The 18,421-nt window shown below is 29.2% G+C and overlaps 1 protein-coding gene across 1 annotated transcript in view; it reads right to left on the bottom strand.

Annotated features, from left to right (window-relative positions):
• The window catches only part of CHRNA2_1 (Neuronal acetylcholine receptor subunit alpha-2), a gene marked incomplete at its 3' end in the record, with an annotated part of 44,814 nt that extends 32,775 nt beyond the window's left edge, over positions 1–12,039 (bottom strand). Inside the window, exon 1 of the mRNA XM_035731372.2 lies at positions 11,083–12,039. Within this exon, the coding sequence (XP_035587006.2) occupies positions 11,083–11,191 (109 nt within the window). The 5' untranslated portion in view covers positions 11,192–12,039. The remainder of the gene's footprint in view (positions 1–11,082) is intronic.
• Between the last annotated feature and the right edge of the window lie 6,382 nt (positions 12,040–18,421).

The raw sequence follows: 18,421 nt of genomic DNA, 5'->3' as shown, positions 1-18,421 counted from the left end.
CACTTAACCATTAGACCACTGAGCCGGTATCCAGCGATGATAATGTCTAACTTCAACCAATCCACGAAGTTGCACCACCATCCACCATTGTATCAACTTTTTTAATCAATTGATCGAAACAGTTAAGTAAGAGTTTCCATTGTTTAGTCATTTTTATTAATAGAAACAACATAAAATAAAAAATCTTGTCAACAAAATAACTGAGCCAAAATTTATCTTTTGTTTCGATAAACCGTCGTTGTTGTTTCTTTCTTTTCATTTGTGTGTTTAAATTTCTAAATTATCATAGTACTTTTATTGGTTGTTATTTTCTGTGTTTCCTAGATAAAGTACAAAATTTACAGCTGAATACTCATGAATGCTAGTTACTTCTTTATTTCTTTGTATCTGTTCACTTATTTAAACTCCAACTGACAAAATGTCATTTGAATATTTGATAAAGATTTTTTTAGGGGGAGAAAGAGATAGAAGTCAATCAATCCAAAGTAATTTGAGATTATTTAATTTTCTTTGAAAGTATAAGTGTCAACTAACCTAATGATTAAACTTAGTCAAAATAGACAACGCCTATGGAAGATCAGTTTAGTGAAGAGTTTACATTATGCAATAGTAAATTTCAGGATAAAATTAAATTAGTTGATATATTGTTAAGTAGACAAGAGTATTGGATAGGTGTTTTATCCTAATTTTGGGAATATACAGTTTGTGAATTTATTCACTAGTCCTCATTTTCAGTTTTAGTTAATTTTCTTATATAACAGTCTTTACTTAAAGTCATCACGAATTCGCTTAGCCATCGTTAAAACACTTATCCCCACGAGTCACAACATTTTATTAGAACCTATAGGAATCTATCTTGAAGCTATTCATCGGTGCGAACACGATTTTATTTAATTAGGTGCTCTACACAGATCTGGCAAATTGAAGACTTTCATTACTCAGTGACCACCAATATCGGGCAATGAACTAATTCGCAAGTGTGAACCACTGGATTACGACTTATTAGTTTAAATATACCGGAGTATGATCTATTCCTATATGAAACAGTAAATGAGGACTGCTATATATCCCAAAATTAGAATAAAACATCTATTCATCAATCTAAGATTTTTAATAATTCTTATCTTTAGTTTAGGAAATATTTTCTAACTGCCTAGGTAAATGACAAGTGTCAATTTACTAAAAATTAGCGGCTACATGTACATAAAAATAATCTAGAACGTCAAGAAAGTTATCTAAAAACAAGTACGTTAAATCACTTAATTCCATGCTTGATAACAATCATTAATATACCAACTAGTTCATTGAAGCAAAATCTTCATAATACTAGTTATTGCTTCTAATTATTCAAGTACTGTGATTAATTTTTTGAAATTGTAATGGAAACTAATGTACTATTAACAAAACAAAAATTTTATCCAATAGATAGTTTATAATTAACAATGAAATCCAAGAAATAAGTTAATTCCTCCTTGAAATCCATCAGCTGGATCTATCTGATTCACAATTCTTTCTCTATTTTTTTTGTTGTTGTTGCTATTTTTTTCAAATTCATTTTCAAACTGTCATCTTAGAAACTAAAGTGTTACACCAAAACAGTATCCGTCAGTAAAGTTTTGAATTTTACATTTAATTCAATCAAACTATCATGAATTGGTTAAATATAAATTGTTGAGTTTGAAATAATTATAGTTTATGACTTATAAATTGGTCAATCCAAAACTAAAATAAGAATAAACACCTGAGAAAATAAACAAAACATTTTAATTATCTTAAATCATTGAATGGTTTTTATGTTGTATATTTTGTAAACATTTTTACAACTTCAATTTTTTTCGTTTGTTTTATTTAATCAATGTTAATTTTAGATAATATTCGTAATTAAAAATATACTATACTACTTATATTCCAATTGAATTCACTTGGTTAATTATTGTTTTGGGAATTATGTGTTTGTTTATGAGTGGTTTGTTTTCGAATTTGTAAATATTATTTACTAATGAATATTATCAAAACAAAAAAAGTAAATATTAACAATTCTTCTATGGTTTGTTACAATTATTTTTTTTATCGAATACATTATTATGGAAATATGGAATTATCTATTTTATGAAGGAACAAGTAATATTAAGTACATGGGTACTATACTGGTTTCTACTAGGTGATTGATGTCAATTTATTTAGTGTCAAAATTGTTAAGAGATAAGCAAAGATGAATGATAGCTAGAAGTGAAGTTCAGAACGCACGTTTCGTCCTATTCGGGACTCGACAGCTGGATGAACCTGCATCTCAGTGTTTTATGTTCACTTCAGGACTCGAATCCACGACTGTTCACTTCAAACGCCATCGCGTTATCTATTTGGCCCTTGAGTCCTGATAATCATTAGCTTATGCAATAAGTTGAAGATTATATTCATTTCGTATTGTTTATTTGAATCTTCCCATTGATTTTTAGGACTGCAATTGATCAATCTCTTATTGGTATATGTGCATCTTCGATATCGCCAGCTAGTCACCACCACCCATCTTTGTTTATAATGCTTGTGACTTAAGATAACACTGAGGTAATCAGCACAGGACGCACATATGACAATAAGAGACTGGTAAATTGCAGTCCTAACCATCAATGGAAAGATCCAAACAAACTATATATAAAAACAAATTCAGTGATAATTGTAGAACCCTTGAATCCTAACTCGAATATGATATAGGAAAAACGTTTTTTGGGACTGAAGAAGATTTCAAATGAATAATCTAAACGTTTAATAAAGTTAAGTTTATGGCACTATTTTTAAAACTTTTCAAAATGATGTTTTTTTCAGCATTTTTCATACATATCACCATGCATTAACATTACCTAGAACTGATAAACACATAGCCATATGAAAGACAATGATTTTTAAAATGTTTACATGTCTAAGAAATACTTTCTACTGATGTTTCAATTCTTTCAGATATAATTTTCTTAGAAAAGATGCTTTCAATATGGGAAAAAGCTTTTATTAAACAATCAGATGTTTTGGTGGAGTGTGCCAATCAAATTCTATTGTTAAAAAAAAACAAAAGAACCGTTATTAACCAATCTGTAAAGTAAAATGCTGTAAATTTTAAATTACCACAAGAAGATAACTTGTGATAGATAAACACTCATCTGAACAAGGTAGTAAATTGGTTAAATAGCAGTCAAACACACTGAATAATGAAAAACTACACTTGAGAACTCAAGAGATTAATGCATTTGAATTTCATTTATTATCTCTAGTCTTTCAATATATCTAATTCAAGGTCTTTAGCTGTGGTGTTTATTTTATCAAGGAATTTGTCCATAAGTTTCATGAAATGCTTTGTTAGCTTATATAATTGTTTAAATCATAATCACTAACAAAGATTCATCATGCGTAGCACAAGTCCCAACCACATTATTTGAATCTTTTTACCTCACAGACAACTTTTTCTAGAACTACTCATTCAATTGAACAATGGTTTTATCTTCAAGAACAATATAATAACAACATTTATGATCAAACTGATCCAACAACTATATTTTACTAAGTACATAATGGCTGACAGGACTGTTGGGCAACATTTTGTTTTATTATAAATGATCTCGCTAATTTCGTATGTAGTACAAGCTGCTAAATATTTAATAATGGTTTTAAAATGACTTTGAAATTTCTAAGAATCGTAAGTTTCTTCAGTCAGGTGCAAATATGAAGCGGAACAGATTATTTCACTCTTTAATATCCAATCGTCTTATGTAAAACAAAGTTTGTCAAGGGAATTAAGTAGTTTATTGCATTTAATTGACGTAGTACTGAATACAGTCAAAACAATTGTACTTTGATAATACAAGGTAACAACTCGCTTTACAATAAGCGAATATAATCTAATCCTTGTTCCTTTTTGTTAAACTGTGTTATTACATTTTGATAATCGCCATTTAAATATATCTCTAACAGACGTGACATTTAAACAATCAAAATGGTAGTGTGGATGATGAACAGAAGTAAATTATAGTTGTCTCAGATAAATAAACAAAAATGGAATCAAGAAACTTTCAAAACAGTAACAACACTCAGTACTGCTGGGTGAAACAATGTATATTGTTCAGTATTGAAAACTTTGTGAAGTTCAGTATCCAATTATTCTTGTACAAGCTTTGTGAATGTATTATATACAAGATACATCAGATATTGCTTGACCACGAAGATTATAAAGAAATATAATGTAGTAGTCTAAGCTTCGAAATGTTTACTGACTTACATAACCAATAAATACTCTTCTGTGCGGTCATGAATCCGGAATCAGATTCATTTATTAGAAAATAAGTGGTCTAATGTGATTGTTCAACCATTAAAGTCACATTTATCTCATCAACTAGTATTCTTGTTCCGTATTCAATAAAATGCCAGTGACAATAGTGTAATGATAAAATGTTCAGAATAATAAATGTAACTAACCTAAAACAGATTTAATTGCTGAACTGATTTATACAATGTGTAATTAACCGCATGTTTATTCTAAGACTTACATATAATCCTAAAACTGTAAACGATAGCTAAAACTGTAGACATTTTTTCCAAAAGCGAAAGGCAACTTACTTTATCGACTAAAACACCACTGAGTTTCTTTCCCCAAAGCTCCATAGTATCTAGGAATGATTTACTTTATATCTTCTAGAACAGAATAATATAATGGCTTAGTAGGATCATAGAGTACCATTCGGGTATAATATATTCAAATAGGTGTTTCTATTCTACACTTGAAAACTGTTGATTAATTAGACTACATAAGGTATAAAATTTGTATTTATGACATCCTGTTAGTTGCTTACGTCTGACTAATGTTAAAATGAGTAAACTCTACAAAAGTGGATGTACTTCAAAGAATTTCTTACATAGACTAATAACATAAGGTTTTTTAAATCTATGAAAAAGGATAGTCTAAACTCTTGGAAATGTGTTTTATCCATCAAATAATACACTCTGTAAAATCAAGAAGCATCTTATTGACATTTGATACAATAGTCAGAGGTCATATATTTTAGTCTACTTAATACGTAAAGTAACTTTAAGTAATACGTCGTATATGTTCCACAAAAATACGGTATTTTCTAAGTATATCGCTCGATGCAAAATATAAAGATCAGAATTTAAGCAGGCTGATTATGAGATAGTAGACAAATTTATTTACACATTTCCAGTTGAACATTAGGTTTTTGTATTGATCCTCGTAAAACTATAGCTAAACTATGTAATAAAATACTTTATTAAATGCCATCTGTTTATAACACATGGTAATTAGCATGTAATTATATAAATTTGTAGAATACATAGTTGTATGACTTGAGCCAACTATTAAGATTAATAATGTATCAACTACATTACTTTATAAGTTCGATAAATAGTTCAATGTACCCAGGCTCATTGTTTTTACATGCTAAATCAGTAGATTAAAATACTTGATCAAATGTTCAAAGCCATTCATTAGTTAAGTCTTAATTTGCTTTTACTATATCTTTACTGAATCACTGAACGAGATTTCACTGGTAAAAATAAATAAAAGTACTAATTAATACTGTAAAAAATTTGAACAAACTACATACTGTAAAAAGAAACTACAGTCAATAGTTATGATTATATAAATTGATTTTCGATAAAAGTGAAAAGGACAATATATGGAGATATCGACAGACGCATCATAAAACGTTTGTTAAGTAGAAGTCCTCTTCAATAAACAAACGCCTTTTTCCACAATCCTAAGTATTGTAACCAACTCGTTTGATTATTTTGTTCAGTACGTTTCTTTGGGTACCTTTGAATACAATAACTTAAATTATATCATTTTAAAAGAAATAATGTCTTTTATTTCCTAGTTCAAATGTTAAGAAAATACAGTGTCATTCTACAACTATGCTTTGCTTAGTTATAGTCAAATTATTGTGAATCTCTATGGAAATCAATAACAGAGATATAAACAAAGAATTTTAGACATTATTCATTAATTTAATGATACTGATTCAGTCAAAGTTGTAGACAATAATGATCATTTAAGTGTGAAGATATGAGCATAATTTTGTATAAATACAACGGTAAAGGTGATGGGATCTACTACTATATTGAACGAAAACACAAGCGGAAACAATCGGATGTATTTGAATACAAAATTATAGAACGTCTTAGTAAAGTCTGAGAATCATACAGTAAATCTTTTCATTTGCAAAATGTTCAATAATTGTCACAGACTTCATTGTTCCTGCATTTCCATACCAATTACTTTCTGTTCCCGTTTTTTTCCTTCTCGACCGTCTCAACCTTCTGCTGCCTGACATTCTATTCCTGACTAGCGTTATATACTACTTATATCGACATAAGTACCACACACCACACTAATATCGTCTAAGATTTGATTATACTAGTTCTTATTGTGCGTTCCAGTACTGAACTATTTGATCAAGTTATATACTTTGCATGGCCTAAAATAGAAATGATTGCCAAATGTATAGTAAACTGTTCTTATGAATCCAGTTGGACGGATTAGATTTTGTTAATTTTAACTCTATCTTAGCAGTATCAAATGATATTTGAGTTGTCATTATTATTTAATTCAGGGATTTACAATGAAGCTCTGTTGAACACATAGTTACAAAATTTTTTTCTCAAATACGAACAATCACAATGTTAAGTTCTTTTTAAAAAAAGTTTTATGTGTGATGAAATCACAGATTGCATGATTTTGAAATGTTGTAATGATTTTTCAACTAAGTTGATTCAAATATTTATGTTCATCATTAATCATTACTAATGTAATCATGATCTGAATAAGCTATATAGGGAAGCGGAAAAGAGAAAGGCCAAAGAGCACAATACTTCGGGAAATAAAAGCAGGTATGAAAAGGATGAATAACAAGTGGAAAGAGTTGGAAAGAATTGTCCATCACAAGATTAGATGGAGAGTGTAGATGGGCGGCCTATGTTCCTTCATGAGCAGTAACAGACGTAAGTAAGTAAAAAAGTAAGTAATATTATCTAATAGTTGGAAAACTAACTGAAAATAAAATACAAAAACTTATCTATCAGTTGAATGAAATAGTTTTTGGTAATATTTAACTAAAAACATTAAATGAGTGATAACATTTGTCCAAAAAAAGAGAAACTCGGTAGAAAAAACAAAAAAACGAAACAACCTAATTTTATAGGTATCATTACCAAAGTCTGACTTATAAAGTTCAAATAAATTGAGTACTGAGTAGATTGTTATCAACAAATAGTAATATATTTCTAATATTTCAATGAGCAGAAAAAAGATGAGATTTTTTTGACGTTTTATGACTTAGTGTAAACCATTTCTTCCGAGAATAAATTCATCAAATTCAAATTAAACCAAATTTAAATAGTATAAAGAAATAAAAGCAAGAATATTAGATACGATCAATTAAAAGAAAAAAACAGATCTGAACATTTTATGGATTTGTGCTAAGTTTAGATTAATTTTCAATCTGGTTCAGTGCTTCCAAGTTTTCCATGGTGATCTAGCTTCAATTGACTCATAATATTAACTATTGATAGTACTTTTTCTATTTATAATCAAGTTTTACTTCTATACTGTCATGATAAACAGATATTAAATAAAACAAAGGCATTAAAATTAACCATTTTATGTAACTATATATATATATATATATATATATATATATATATATATATATATATATATATATAACTATATCTACTAATATCAGCAAAGATCATCTTTCCGAGTTCATCAATAGTATATATATCATAATAATAAGAATTAACTCATTTCGTTCTACCTTTCTATACATTAAAAATTTTTCTATAAGCTAAAATCAATAACAGTGATAATCTTTCACCCTGATTACCTATCTTTTGATTAACTTAAATAATTCGATATGGATCGTTTAGATTATTGAGGTCAAAATAAATTTTCATCATCATCATCATCATAATTAATTATGCAAAGAATGAGGAAAAGATATTGATCTTTTTTCATGAAAGAAAAAAGAATAACAAATGAATAAAATAAGAGAAAGATAAGTGAAATAATTAATGTAAACATTAAAAAAATATCAGAAAGGCTTTTTGTGGAGATTGTAGTAATTTTAACAGTTGAGATCATGAGTCAATTGAAGTTCGACCACCATGGAAAACCTGAAAGCACTGGAAGGGCGTTTTGTCCTAATATGGGACTCGAACTTCAATTGACTCATGATATCAACTGTTGAAATATAAAAATCACTTTTTCCCATGTTTTTTGGTATTTTCACCCATGTCATTAAAAAAAAAGAAAATGCAACTGTAGATAAGGAGTAGTCATTAGTATGAATTGATAAATTAAATGAATTAAGTTTATCAGTTTGTCATGTTTTACTGAAATACGAAATTATCAGTAATTATCAAGATGGGAATTTGTAGAGATTGTAAAAATTTCAATAGTTCAATTCATGAATCGATTTAAGCTAGACCGCCACCACCGATGGTTTGGGGAATTATGAATCTTTTTACAATCTGGTATAAATGTAACTGACCCAGATTTGTGTGTATATTGTTTGTCTTTAAATTTTCCTATTGCTACCAATTTTGTTATGAGTCGAATTCAAATATTAGAGGAAAGCTTTTAAGAAAAAATAGTATCACTAAATGGTATAACCATTCTTAAACCGAACCTACTAGCCAATGGTAATGTCCTATGTCATTCACAACGGGTTTTTTAAACGTAAAGCAAATACGCAAAGAATTGTTGAAATTAGTGCTTATTATCTTTCATGACTGAGCATTACTTTTGCTAATGCATCAATATCAAATCGTTCATATCTACTTGATTTTTGGAAGTATCTAGCCTGTCGTGTGTCCTAATGGTGTTCTCGTAACTTTCGTGTTGCCTGATCATCCAAGGGTGATGGAAAAGTGCATGACGGTGTTTTTGTGTGCTATGTTCAAAGAGAATTGTATGCTATAGGTATGCAAATCTGCCCCGTCATTGTTCCTTTTATTATTCAATTCTCTTAGATACGAAAAATTGAATGCAGATTTTTTGCAAAATAATGACATTTATATTACTATATTTCGATTAGTTTTGTTATGATAGTATTACAGAATGAAAATTACAGTCATATATTATAAGTAGTATGGTTAAGGAGTTATTTGCACATTCCATAGTCTACGTAGATTTTTCTATATGATTTAATTTTAATAGTCATTACAATTGTGATTTTTAATAGAAACTCTATGGAGACTAATAATTATTAAATAAAAGTCATTAACAGTATAAGGTTGTAGATATTATTAACTTTTTTAATTGAGATCATGAACTGATTAATATTAGACCAGCATTGAAAACCTGGAAGCACTGGAAGTATTAAACTTTAATGAAATCTCTTCTTCTGACAATCGACAACTTTTAAATATTTATGACAATAAAAGTCTGTCGAAGTACTTCTTCTGTTGTTGTTCAGAAGAACACCAAAAGCTTCACGACCAAATCATTCAGTTTAAAAAACCAAAACCTCACCTAAATCATCTAACTAAGCTACAAATTTTTCTTCAATATCATTCAAAATTTGTAAATTATCAATTGATTTAGAATGATTTGAAAAATGGATCTGAATAACTGATATTCAATTTTTAATTTTCTCAAATGATTCAATAAACTAACTTTGATTGAGATGAAGTGATAAACCATAAAACATTTTTTATAAATTGTCAAATATTCACATCTCTTAATACAAAATTAATCTGCCGCTAGATACTAATTCTAAGAATACTGGATATATATAGTTTATCAAGCAAATGAATATAATTTTATAGTTGAATCCATGAATCAATTGAACCTAGACCATTATTGAAAACCTGAGGGCACTGAACTGAAATTAAACATTAACACCGTTGGATCACAGCTTAATGGTCTAGAGGTTAGGCGTTCGCACGCGAGACTGATAGGTGTTGGGATCGTATCTCGCGGGACGGGATAGTGGATGCGCACTGCTGATAAGTCCCATACTGTGATGAAACGGCCGTCTAGTGCTTCCAGGTTTTCCACGTTGGTCTAGTTTCAACTGACTCATGAATTCGACTATAAAACTGCTAAAATCTCTGCAAAACCCCTTCTGAAAATGGTAAAGTATATTTCTGTTGAATCTATTGAAACTTTAGCATAATTCAAAAAGACAGTTAATCATCTTTCTAGTTCATCAATTTACAACTTGCTCGTAAGTAAATTTAAAGCTATCGTTAATTACATTGAGAATGGTTTCATTATAAGTATGAATAGTTTTACACATTCAAATAGCGGTGAGACTATAATTTATGGATGACCTTTGAACGACGCTAAAGTGACCTTGAGAGTGTACACCTAATAACTATGACCAAATGAGGGTTACAGACCAGTGTGAAGAATTAGAATTATGATTTATAGTTGATGGTGAGGGTTAGGAATTACATTTAGGGTTTGCATCACGAACTGACATCAGCTATAATGCCTAAATTCTATTTAGCCAAATGAATGGGTGAATTTCGCGCCAAAATCCGAGACCTGTTATCTTATACCTGATTGTCTCGTCCACAAAATCTAGTCTCTCCAATGAAAGAATACTGTAAGTAAATTAGTAAATAAATAAATTTTGGCAAATAATTGTTTAATTACAATTCAAGCACAATTATATCATACATTTATTTTACTGTACCGTTAAGATGAACAGTTAAACATAAATTTACCCAAATACCTACAAACCGTATAGTTTCTTCAGTAATATCAAGCATTGCATAAGTCATTCATTAGCTAACAAAGAGGATGTCATCATATTAATTTCTCATATGGAAAATAAACTCAAATTTACCAAATCAATAATAATATTTAGATTGTGCAGCGATGGTTTATTAATTCAGACATTTCATTTTCAACCAGTATTTCCCAGATTAAAAGATCATTTCACTTACTTTAGCTTGAGCAATCGAATAATATCATTAGCTTTTACACATAGAGTGTAGTTTATACCGAATAAGTTAATTTAAATTAAATTGGATAAAGTAAACATTAAAACAGTATAAAACGTAGAAACTTACTCGGTTCATCATCATTTTCATCAGTATCAGACTCTACACAACTAATATACGATGTAAATATTTCTATGCACACATAAATAGTACAAAGTATACAAAATACATTCCGCATCTGTAAATATCTCAATTATCTTAATTAAACCGGTTGATTTATTATTTTTTTATTTATTTGGAAGATTGTTTACATTCAATGATTAAACTTTTTTTTGATTACATCATCGGTAACAATAATTAGTGATAAATATAGTAAAGAAAAGAAAAAGGTTAATGTGGACGGTTGTTTGCAAATTTTTTTTCTTTCAAAAGTAATTCTGTCTTGATGAAATAATCCAAGAGTGTGGTTGTTGTAATTTAATTAATGTCATTGGGGAACTTTTGACAGAATTATAAGACATTTTTTCAACTTATATATGTATATATTTATTTATATAGAGAATATATATTTGATATTTGAGTCTTATAATCTAAGATAATGTCACATTATCAAATATTTCCCTCTTTTCTAAAGTTATATATGATATACGTGTGTAGATTGTCATATATACTTTATTTATTATCTAATTATATTGACTTCGTGTGTGTACAATTCTTCTAGTTCATATACAAACAGTCTTCTTCATTTGTATGTTCATTATTATGTTTAATCTTATGATTATTGTTATTTTAAGCCCAGGGCTGGCATGGTCCTTTGACTGGGTAATGAGAAATATTTTTTTAAATGAATTCAGCCTATCCATGTTCATCTGCTGACTTGTCTGTTAGTTTATTTGTTAACTGACTTGTTAGCTTGTTTATTATTCCACTTATTTATTTGACTAACTGACCAAAAAATCTTGAGGAAATTTTTCGATCCTTAATGAAAATTCCCTTTCTTTTCTGAACACACATACATATATTACTCAACTAGTAGAAGACAATGATTGTGATAGAGAAAGTGAAGAAACAGGAGGAAGAAAATTGATGGTTTAAAACAATCCTTCTAAAAATATCTTTAAGGTATTTATGTATATGAGTGATAAAAAGTATATTTTATATGAGTGATGAATTTTGAAGTGAACCAGTAAGACAAATTAAGGTCAACTGATTAAAAGTAACCTATGAATGTAAGGTCTTACTTGACTTAATGGAGTCTGAGACACATACATATACATTCATTTGTGTAATAGAAAAATGACATTTTTGTTATTCTGAATAAACAGACTTTCATTTAGTGTTATAAATAGTTAACACTATGATGATAGTTGTTTAAGGATGCCATTTCTCTATGGGATGAGAACAAAAGGAAATGAAACAACTTACATAATGATAAATGAATGACTAAATCCTTAACATAAAAGTTTCTTAAAATATGGGTGTTACCTGTGAAGAAAACTACCAGGTAGATTAGCAATCACCAGTTTTGTTGTCATATCAATTCCCTACAGAAGTAGCTCATTTTGAAATATATTATTTTCTAATCTCTGACCAAATATATAAACAATGGAGCAACCTGAATCATTCAGGTACTTAATAGCTAAGTTCAAATTCACCACTATCAGGAATTGTAGTTTACGGACTTTTTTTCAGTATCTAATAAGCGAAAACAATATCATCCACAATCTAATAACAACTTACTTCTTTATTAAATTTATTTAATTGCTGTAAATCATTTGGTTTATGATTATGGAAACAGTGTACTTTTTTTGAGAAAACTTTAAAAGAATTATGGTGAAATACTCTCAAATCTTTTAAATACCAGATAGTTCATATATAACTCGGAGACTTCTTAACTATGATTTCGAATCTGATATGTTCTCATTATTTCTGCTTAAAACAGTAATTTTGCAATGACAGAAAAAGAAATCTTTCACTATCCAGAAAAAGTTATGTAATATTCTGTAATCGGTTTATACATATCTTCTAATATTGTTTTCAACCAATATTGATTTCCAACCTAATGGTTTAAAAGAAACGTACTAGCCATGAGACCTAAATATCTTGACCTCAATACCCGGAAAGATGAACATTAGCACATCACTGAATTATCTCAGACTAAGACAAAACGATTGTTTTCAATAGTTTGCTGACATATGAAATTCTATGACAAAGAATATTTTCAAGAGTGAACATTACTTGTTTATCTACGACTATGATTTAGTATATAAGACAATAAGAACACTTAATGATAACAATAAAATCATTCTCATTCAATGAAACAAAGCTAATACAGTAGGTTTCTTTAAAATCATATTAAACAAAGCTTCAATTTTCGTTGGATTTTATATACATAAAGAGTAAAAGTTATATTCTAGTTAATTACAACTACTGAAATACTGTCAAAGCTATACAGAATGTTAAAGATAAATAAATGAACGACTGTTATGCATATAATTTTCTTAAAATTAAGTTGAATTCATTCATTTGCATAATTAAATTCATTCTCAATAAAAAATAGCACTATTTCTTTCACTAGAATTTAGATAAAAATTAGTAGAACAGTCGATGAACAATTTTTCTAACAAGTATGCAAACATTTTAGTGAATGAGAACACAAGTGGGGACAATCAAATGTGTTTGAGTACGAAACTACATAATCTCTTGGTAAAATCTAAGAATCATCAATTGTCACCGACTATACCGTTCTTTTATTTTTATATCAATCGCTCTATGTTCTCGTTTTCTTCTTTTCGATCTCAACCTTCTGCCGTCAGGCATTCCATTTTCGTTTGATGATACATACAACTTATATGTGACGACATCAGTAGCACACACTATAGCAACTATCCTACAACCAATTTCGATTATGGTTAATTTTGGCTAAGCCCTTTTATTAACTTACTTAACAGTAAAAATTCGTATATTTCTTTGTACCGTTATGATCACTAAATCACATGACAGAATCTATCTAAAAAGTCGATAGCTTAAATATCACTCAATGATTCATCCTTCTCCCCATGTATATATGTACTCAAATTCTATTATTCGTCCTTGCTGTGCCCTAACGCAATTTCACTATAAATTCACCGATGTAATTACTTGTATATACTTATTCGCCTCTCTGCTTCAAATTCACTTGATGTGCTTATAGCTTTGTAATCTGCGCTATCTGCTAATGAACTGCAGTTGCCGCTTCTCATAGCATTCTGATTTCTAAACACCGTTGAGATTTATATTATAACGGTTATCGGGGTGATCGATTAACCAAGCAAAGACACTACAACACCACAACACTATTTATTCATTCATTTATTCACTCATCACATAGTGATTTAACTTTTGCGCATGCTTCTGTTGTACAACATTTCATATTCAAAATACTTTTTTCTTTTCTAATTTCTCAGTTATTACTTTAATTATTAATTTATATTTAGACGTTTAACATTCACGCGCGAGACTGATAAGTCCTGGGTTCGAATCTCACGAAGCGAGATCGTGGATGTGCATTGCTAAGGTGTCCCACAATAGAATGAAACGGTCGTCATGATTTCAATTATTGAAATTTATATTAGATTTATTACAAAGAGTAATGTTAACAAAAAGAAATTTAGCATATATTTCTTCCTTACAATAGACTGGTAGAAATTGATTACATAAAACAAGGATTGATTATTTTTTCTTGTATTCCCACTTGGAGTTAATGGAATTCTTTAAAATCTGTTTACTTTTGTTCTCCTCATAGATTGATAATAAAAAAACGTTTTTTTTTAACGCAAACTATTCTCTAGTTAATTGCTTTACCAATAATGATTATTTTGTTTCTTTTTAGTGAATTCTATCTTTGTCATGATTTTCGAAGTTAATTATCAGTTGTCAATTAATTATGTACATAATAGCAAGATGTCTATTGAATATTGATTTGCATAAATAAATGGCACAATTCGATATGGGGTTTTTTTCTACAAAAAATCTATTTATGTTTATTTATGATTAATATCTTGGTGAAAACTTTATTCAAGTAATTTAAAATATTATGTAAATAGGACAGTTAGTAACACAGTTCAAGCTTATACTTGAAAGAAAATAATCGGCTTCCTAATAAGTCATTAAGTCAGTGAGAATTAAATGACTTATATATCACCGAAAGAGTTAGTAAGATAATGAATGTAAGGTCAATAAATGAAATATATAAATATACATGCATGATAAATAGAATAATTAATGATGATGATGATGATGATGTATTTTTGATATCTGGTTCAGTAGAAAACTGAAGTTTCAAGACTTAGTCTATATCGATTTTTCGGAGAATAAAACAAACATCCATTATTTAAGGCATCATAGGAATCATGTGGTGTGAAACAGAAGACACTGATAAGTAACTAAAATCGTTTCGCTTTCAAGATTAATGAAAAATCGATACTGTTATTTATAAGAAAATATTCAGCAGATAATCCTTATACTTATTCAGTATTTACCTGGCTAAAATACACTAGTAATGAAGAACTTATCTGCTAACTATGATCATTTGCAAAATAAGCAAATCAGAATATAATATGCAAATCGATCAAATGGCTGAAACTCCTCTAGAAGTAAATCATCCACTTGATAAAATATAAATACCTATCATTTTGTGTCTAGCCTGAAATTATGTTGTGTGGTGGGTGTGGAGCACCATGTGAGGAAATCTCATTAAGAGAAGTACAAGAGAAAAAGTGAGCTGACAACTCAGTAAGTATATATGATACACTTGGTATTAATAATAATAAAACCAACCCATAACAATTGAGAAAAACATTGGTGAGAGGTTAAGGCAATCCAAACATCAACCTACAATTCAGTAGAGTAAGACTTTGAATTCACTACAGTAATATCGAAATTGAACATAACTGTGCTAATGAATAAATAATCAAGAAATGCATTTAGGTTGCTTTGAAAGTAACAGTCCAATAAAAATAACAGTAACAAATTTTTATTCATGATAAATCTTAGAAGTAACATTGGCATAGTAATAAAGTAGACATCGTTCATATTAGAACAAAAGGGTGTTTATCCAGTCTTTGTTTTGTTTTTTGCTTGACATTTTCTTGTTAGTTTTCCAATCATATTTTTGTCTTACTCTTAGGTCAAAATAATTAAACTGGCTTTTACGTTTATATTCCGTCATAAACTCGATATTGAGACGAGCATCGTTGGTATGACTTGCAGATGGAAAACATGATCTAAACAAGTCACAAAGTTGTCCTGTAAATACTTATAATCATATATTATATTTTCGGTTTCGGATTTTAGCTTCATTTTTTTCGAAATTCGTCCTACTGGTGAAGTGATAATCACTACATTTACATGTTTATCTAATTAGTTACTGAATAAAAACTAAGCTTTTTTTGGACAGAGGAAGAGCAGTTTTGCAACTTCTTCCGTAGCGAATCAAGTGTTTGAGGTTGCTAACAAATTGTAATGGTGATTTATTTCGCTATTCTGATTGTAGATAATTAAAACATATAAAATGATATACTGAGTTAATTTGATTTATCTACACTTTCCAAATGCCTAGACAATCGAAACAGATATTTCAATCTGAGTCACTATTAATAATCTAAATTTTTGCTAATCAACTGATTAGTCATTTGGTCAACTTTTGATACGGTATCATGAACATGATGAGGTGTAAAACGATGATTGCATTATGTATTTTGGTAGGATCACTGACGATAGATAGATATGACTGAGAACGTTGCAAACTGAACTGTAGACTAGATAATTTTTTCAGAAGTTCATTGAAATGCATGGTAACTCCGTTTTAGATTTCCAAAGTGACATTGCTGTTTATACGTACTAAGCAATCGCTTCTAATCATCGGAAGCGTTTTAGAACTATTTTGTTTTGCTCACCTGTTGGTTTCTATCATACTGTTAACTCAAAATGAACTGATACCCTAAGCTCGACAAGTTTATCCATTAATCAAACCTTTTAATTAACCATTTCACTAGCAATTCCTATTCAATCTCATTATTCTGCCCAAAATTTTCCTTAAAATGAGAAATTTCAGTCCTATTTTTAACGGAATTCAAGATCCCTTAACTCTAAAATAAAATTTATGGATATACATAACAATATCCATTTGAATAGCTAAAATTAAACAGCACAAATATGAAAATATTCTCATATGAAATGCAGTATTCGTTCTGATATTTTTACAGTAGTTGTTCATACTGTATAAAACTCTTATGGTACATTTTATATACAACTGATGTTTAGACATTGAAGCAACTGATAAACACCTACCACTCCACCACAGTTCATTTATGAAGCAAGGCTTCATTTAATTTATTGTCACGATGATTGTTCTTTAACATATTCGTAGATTCACCTATTTTGAACCATGTACTTTACCAGACATTAAACTTTGTATTCTTTGAGCATCATATTGAATATCTATATGGATACGTATTTATCCAATTCTAACAATTTTTGTCCTTCAATATCTCATTTTTAGAACTCAAATATAACTTGTGGTGGCCCGTGAATCATACTCCATTTAGATTATACGAATGATTGTTATCACCTATTCTCGTATATCATCGTCGACTTAGATCGCGTTATCCAATAACGGAATTAAATAAGTCGAATAACGAGAATTGATTTGTGAATACATATATTTTGCACATGAAGTGAATGAAACAGAGCCAAGCAAAATGACGCACAGGGAGAATGGCTGGGAAGCCAACTCGCCTTTTAATTAAGCGTTATTCCATATTTATAGTCAGACAAAATAAGCTACAGACATACAAGAGTCATGGGACATGAAGTGTACACACATATACGCTCATGTGAAAACAGTCAAGGCTAATAAGCGAATAATTGACAAGGTCAAAATATGGCTCAAGTAAAGTGAATAAAATAGGATGTCCGGAAGTTAGAATAAGGTATATGGGCTTGCCATAATAACTGACACTACAAACTTTACATAATTGTTTAATCTTAACCTTTATGTAAACCATTGTATCACTGGTTTTATTGATAGTCACCGAGATTATGTGATTTCAATTTCTTTATCATTATTCATATTTATTTAGTTCCTATAATTTCGTACAATTCAAGTTCAATAGCTTTTCGTTTATCGAAATTGATGCCTTATTATAATTTTTTTAATATCTCATATCTTACTTGTACAAGACACCAACTTTTTTAAATATTGATAAAACTACATTATCATTGAAGAAATTATTTTGTTCATTTATTCAAAGAATAAACTAACTTCACTTGGTGTCGTTTTGCTTGATCAGTCTCATGTTGGCATATGTGCATCGTGTGAGGATTACCTCGATATAGCCTTAAGTCACAAGCTTTTTAAGCAAAGATAGATAGTGGCTAGTAGTGAAATCCAGGATTGGGTTCGAGTCCCAGAGTGAGCATCAAATCT

Source organism: Schistosoma haematobium, chromosome ZW, assembly GCF_000699445.3.
Source record: "Schistosoma haematobium chromosome ZW, whole genome shotgun sequence".
NCBI lineage: Eukaryota > Metazoa > Platyhelminthes > Trematoda > Strigeidida > Schistosomatidae > Schistosoma > Schistosoma haematobium.
This window is presented reverse-complemented; position numbering and strand designations above follow the sequence as displayed.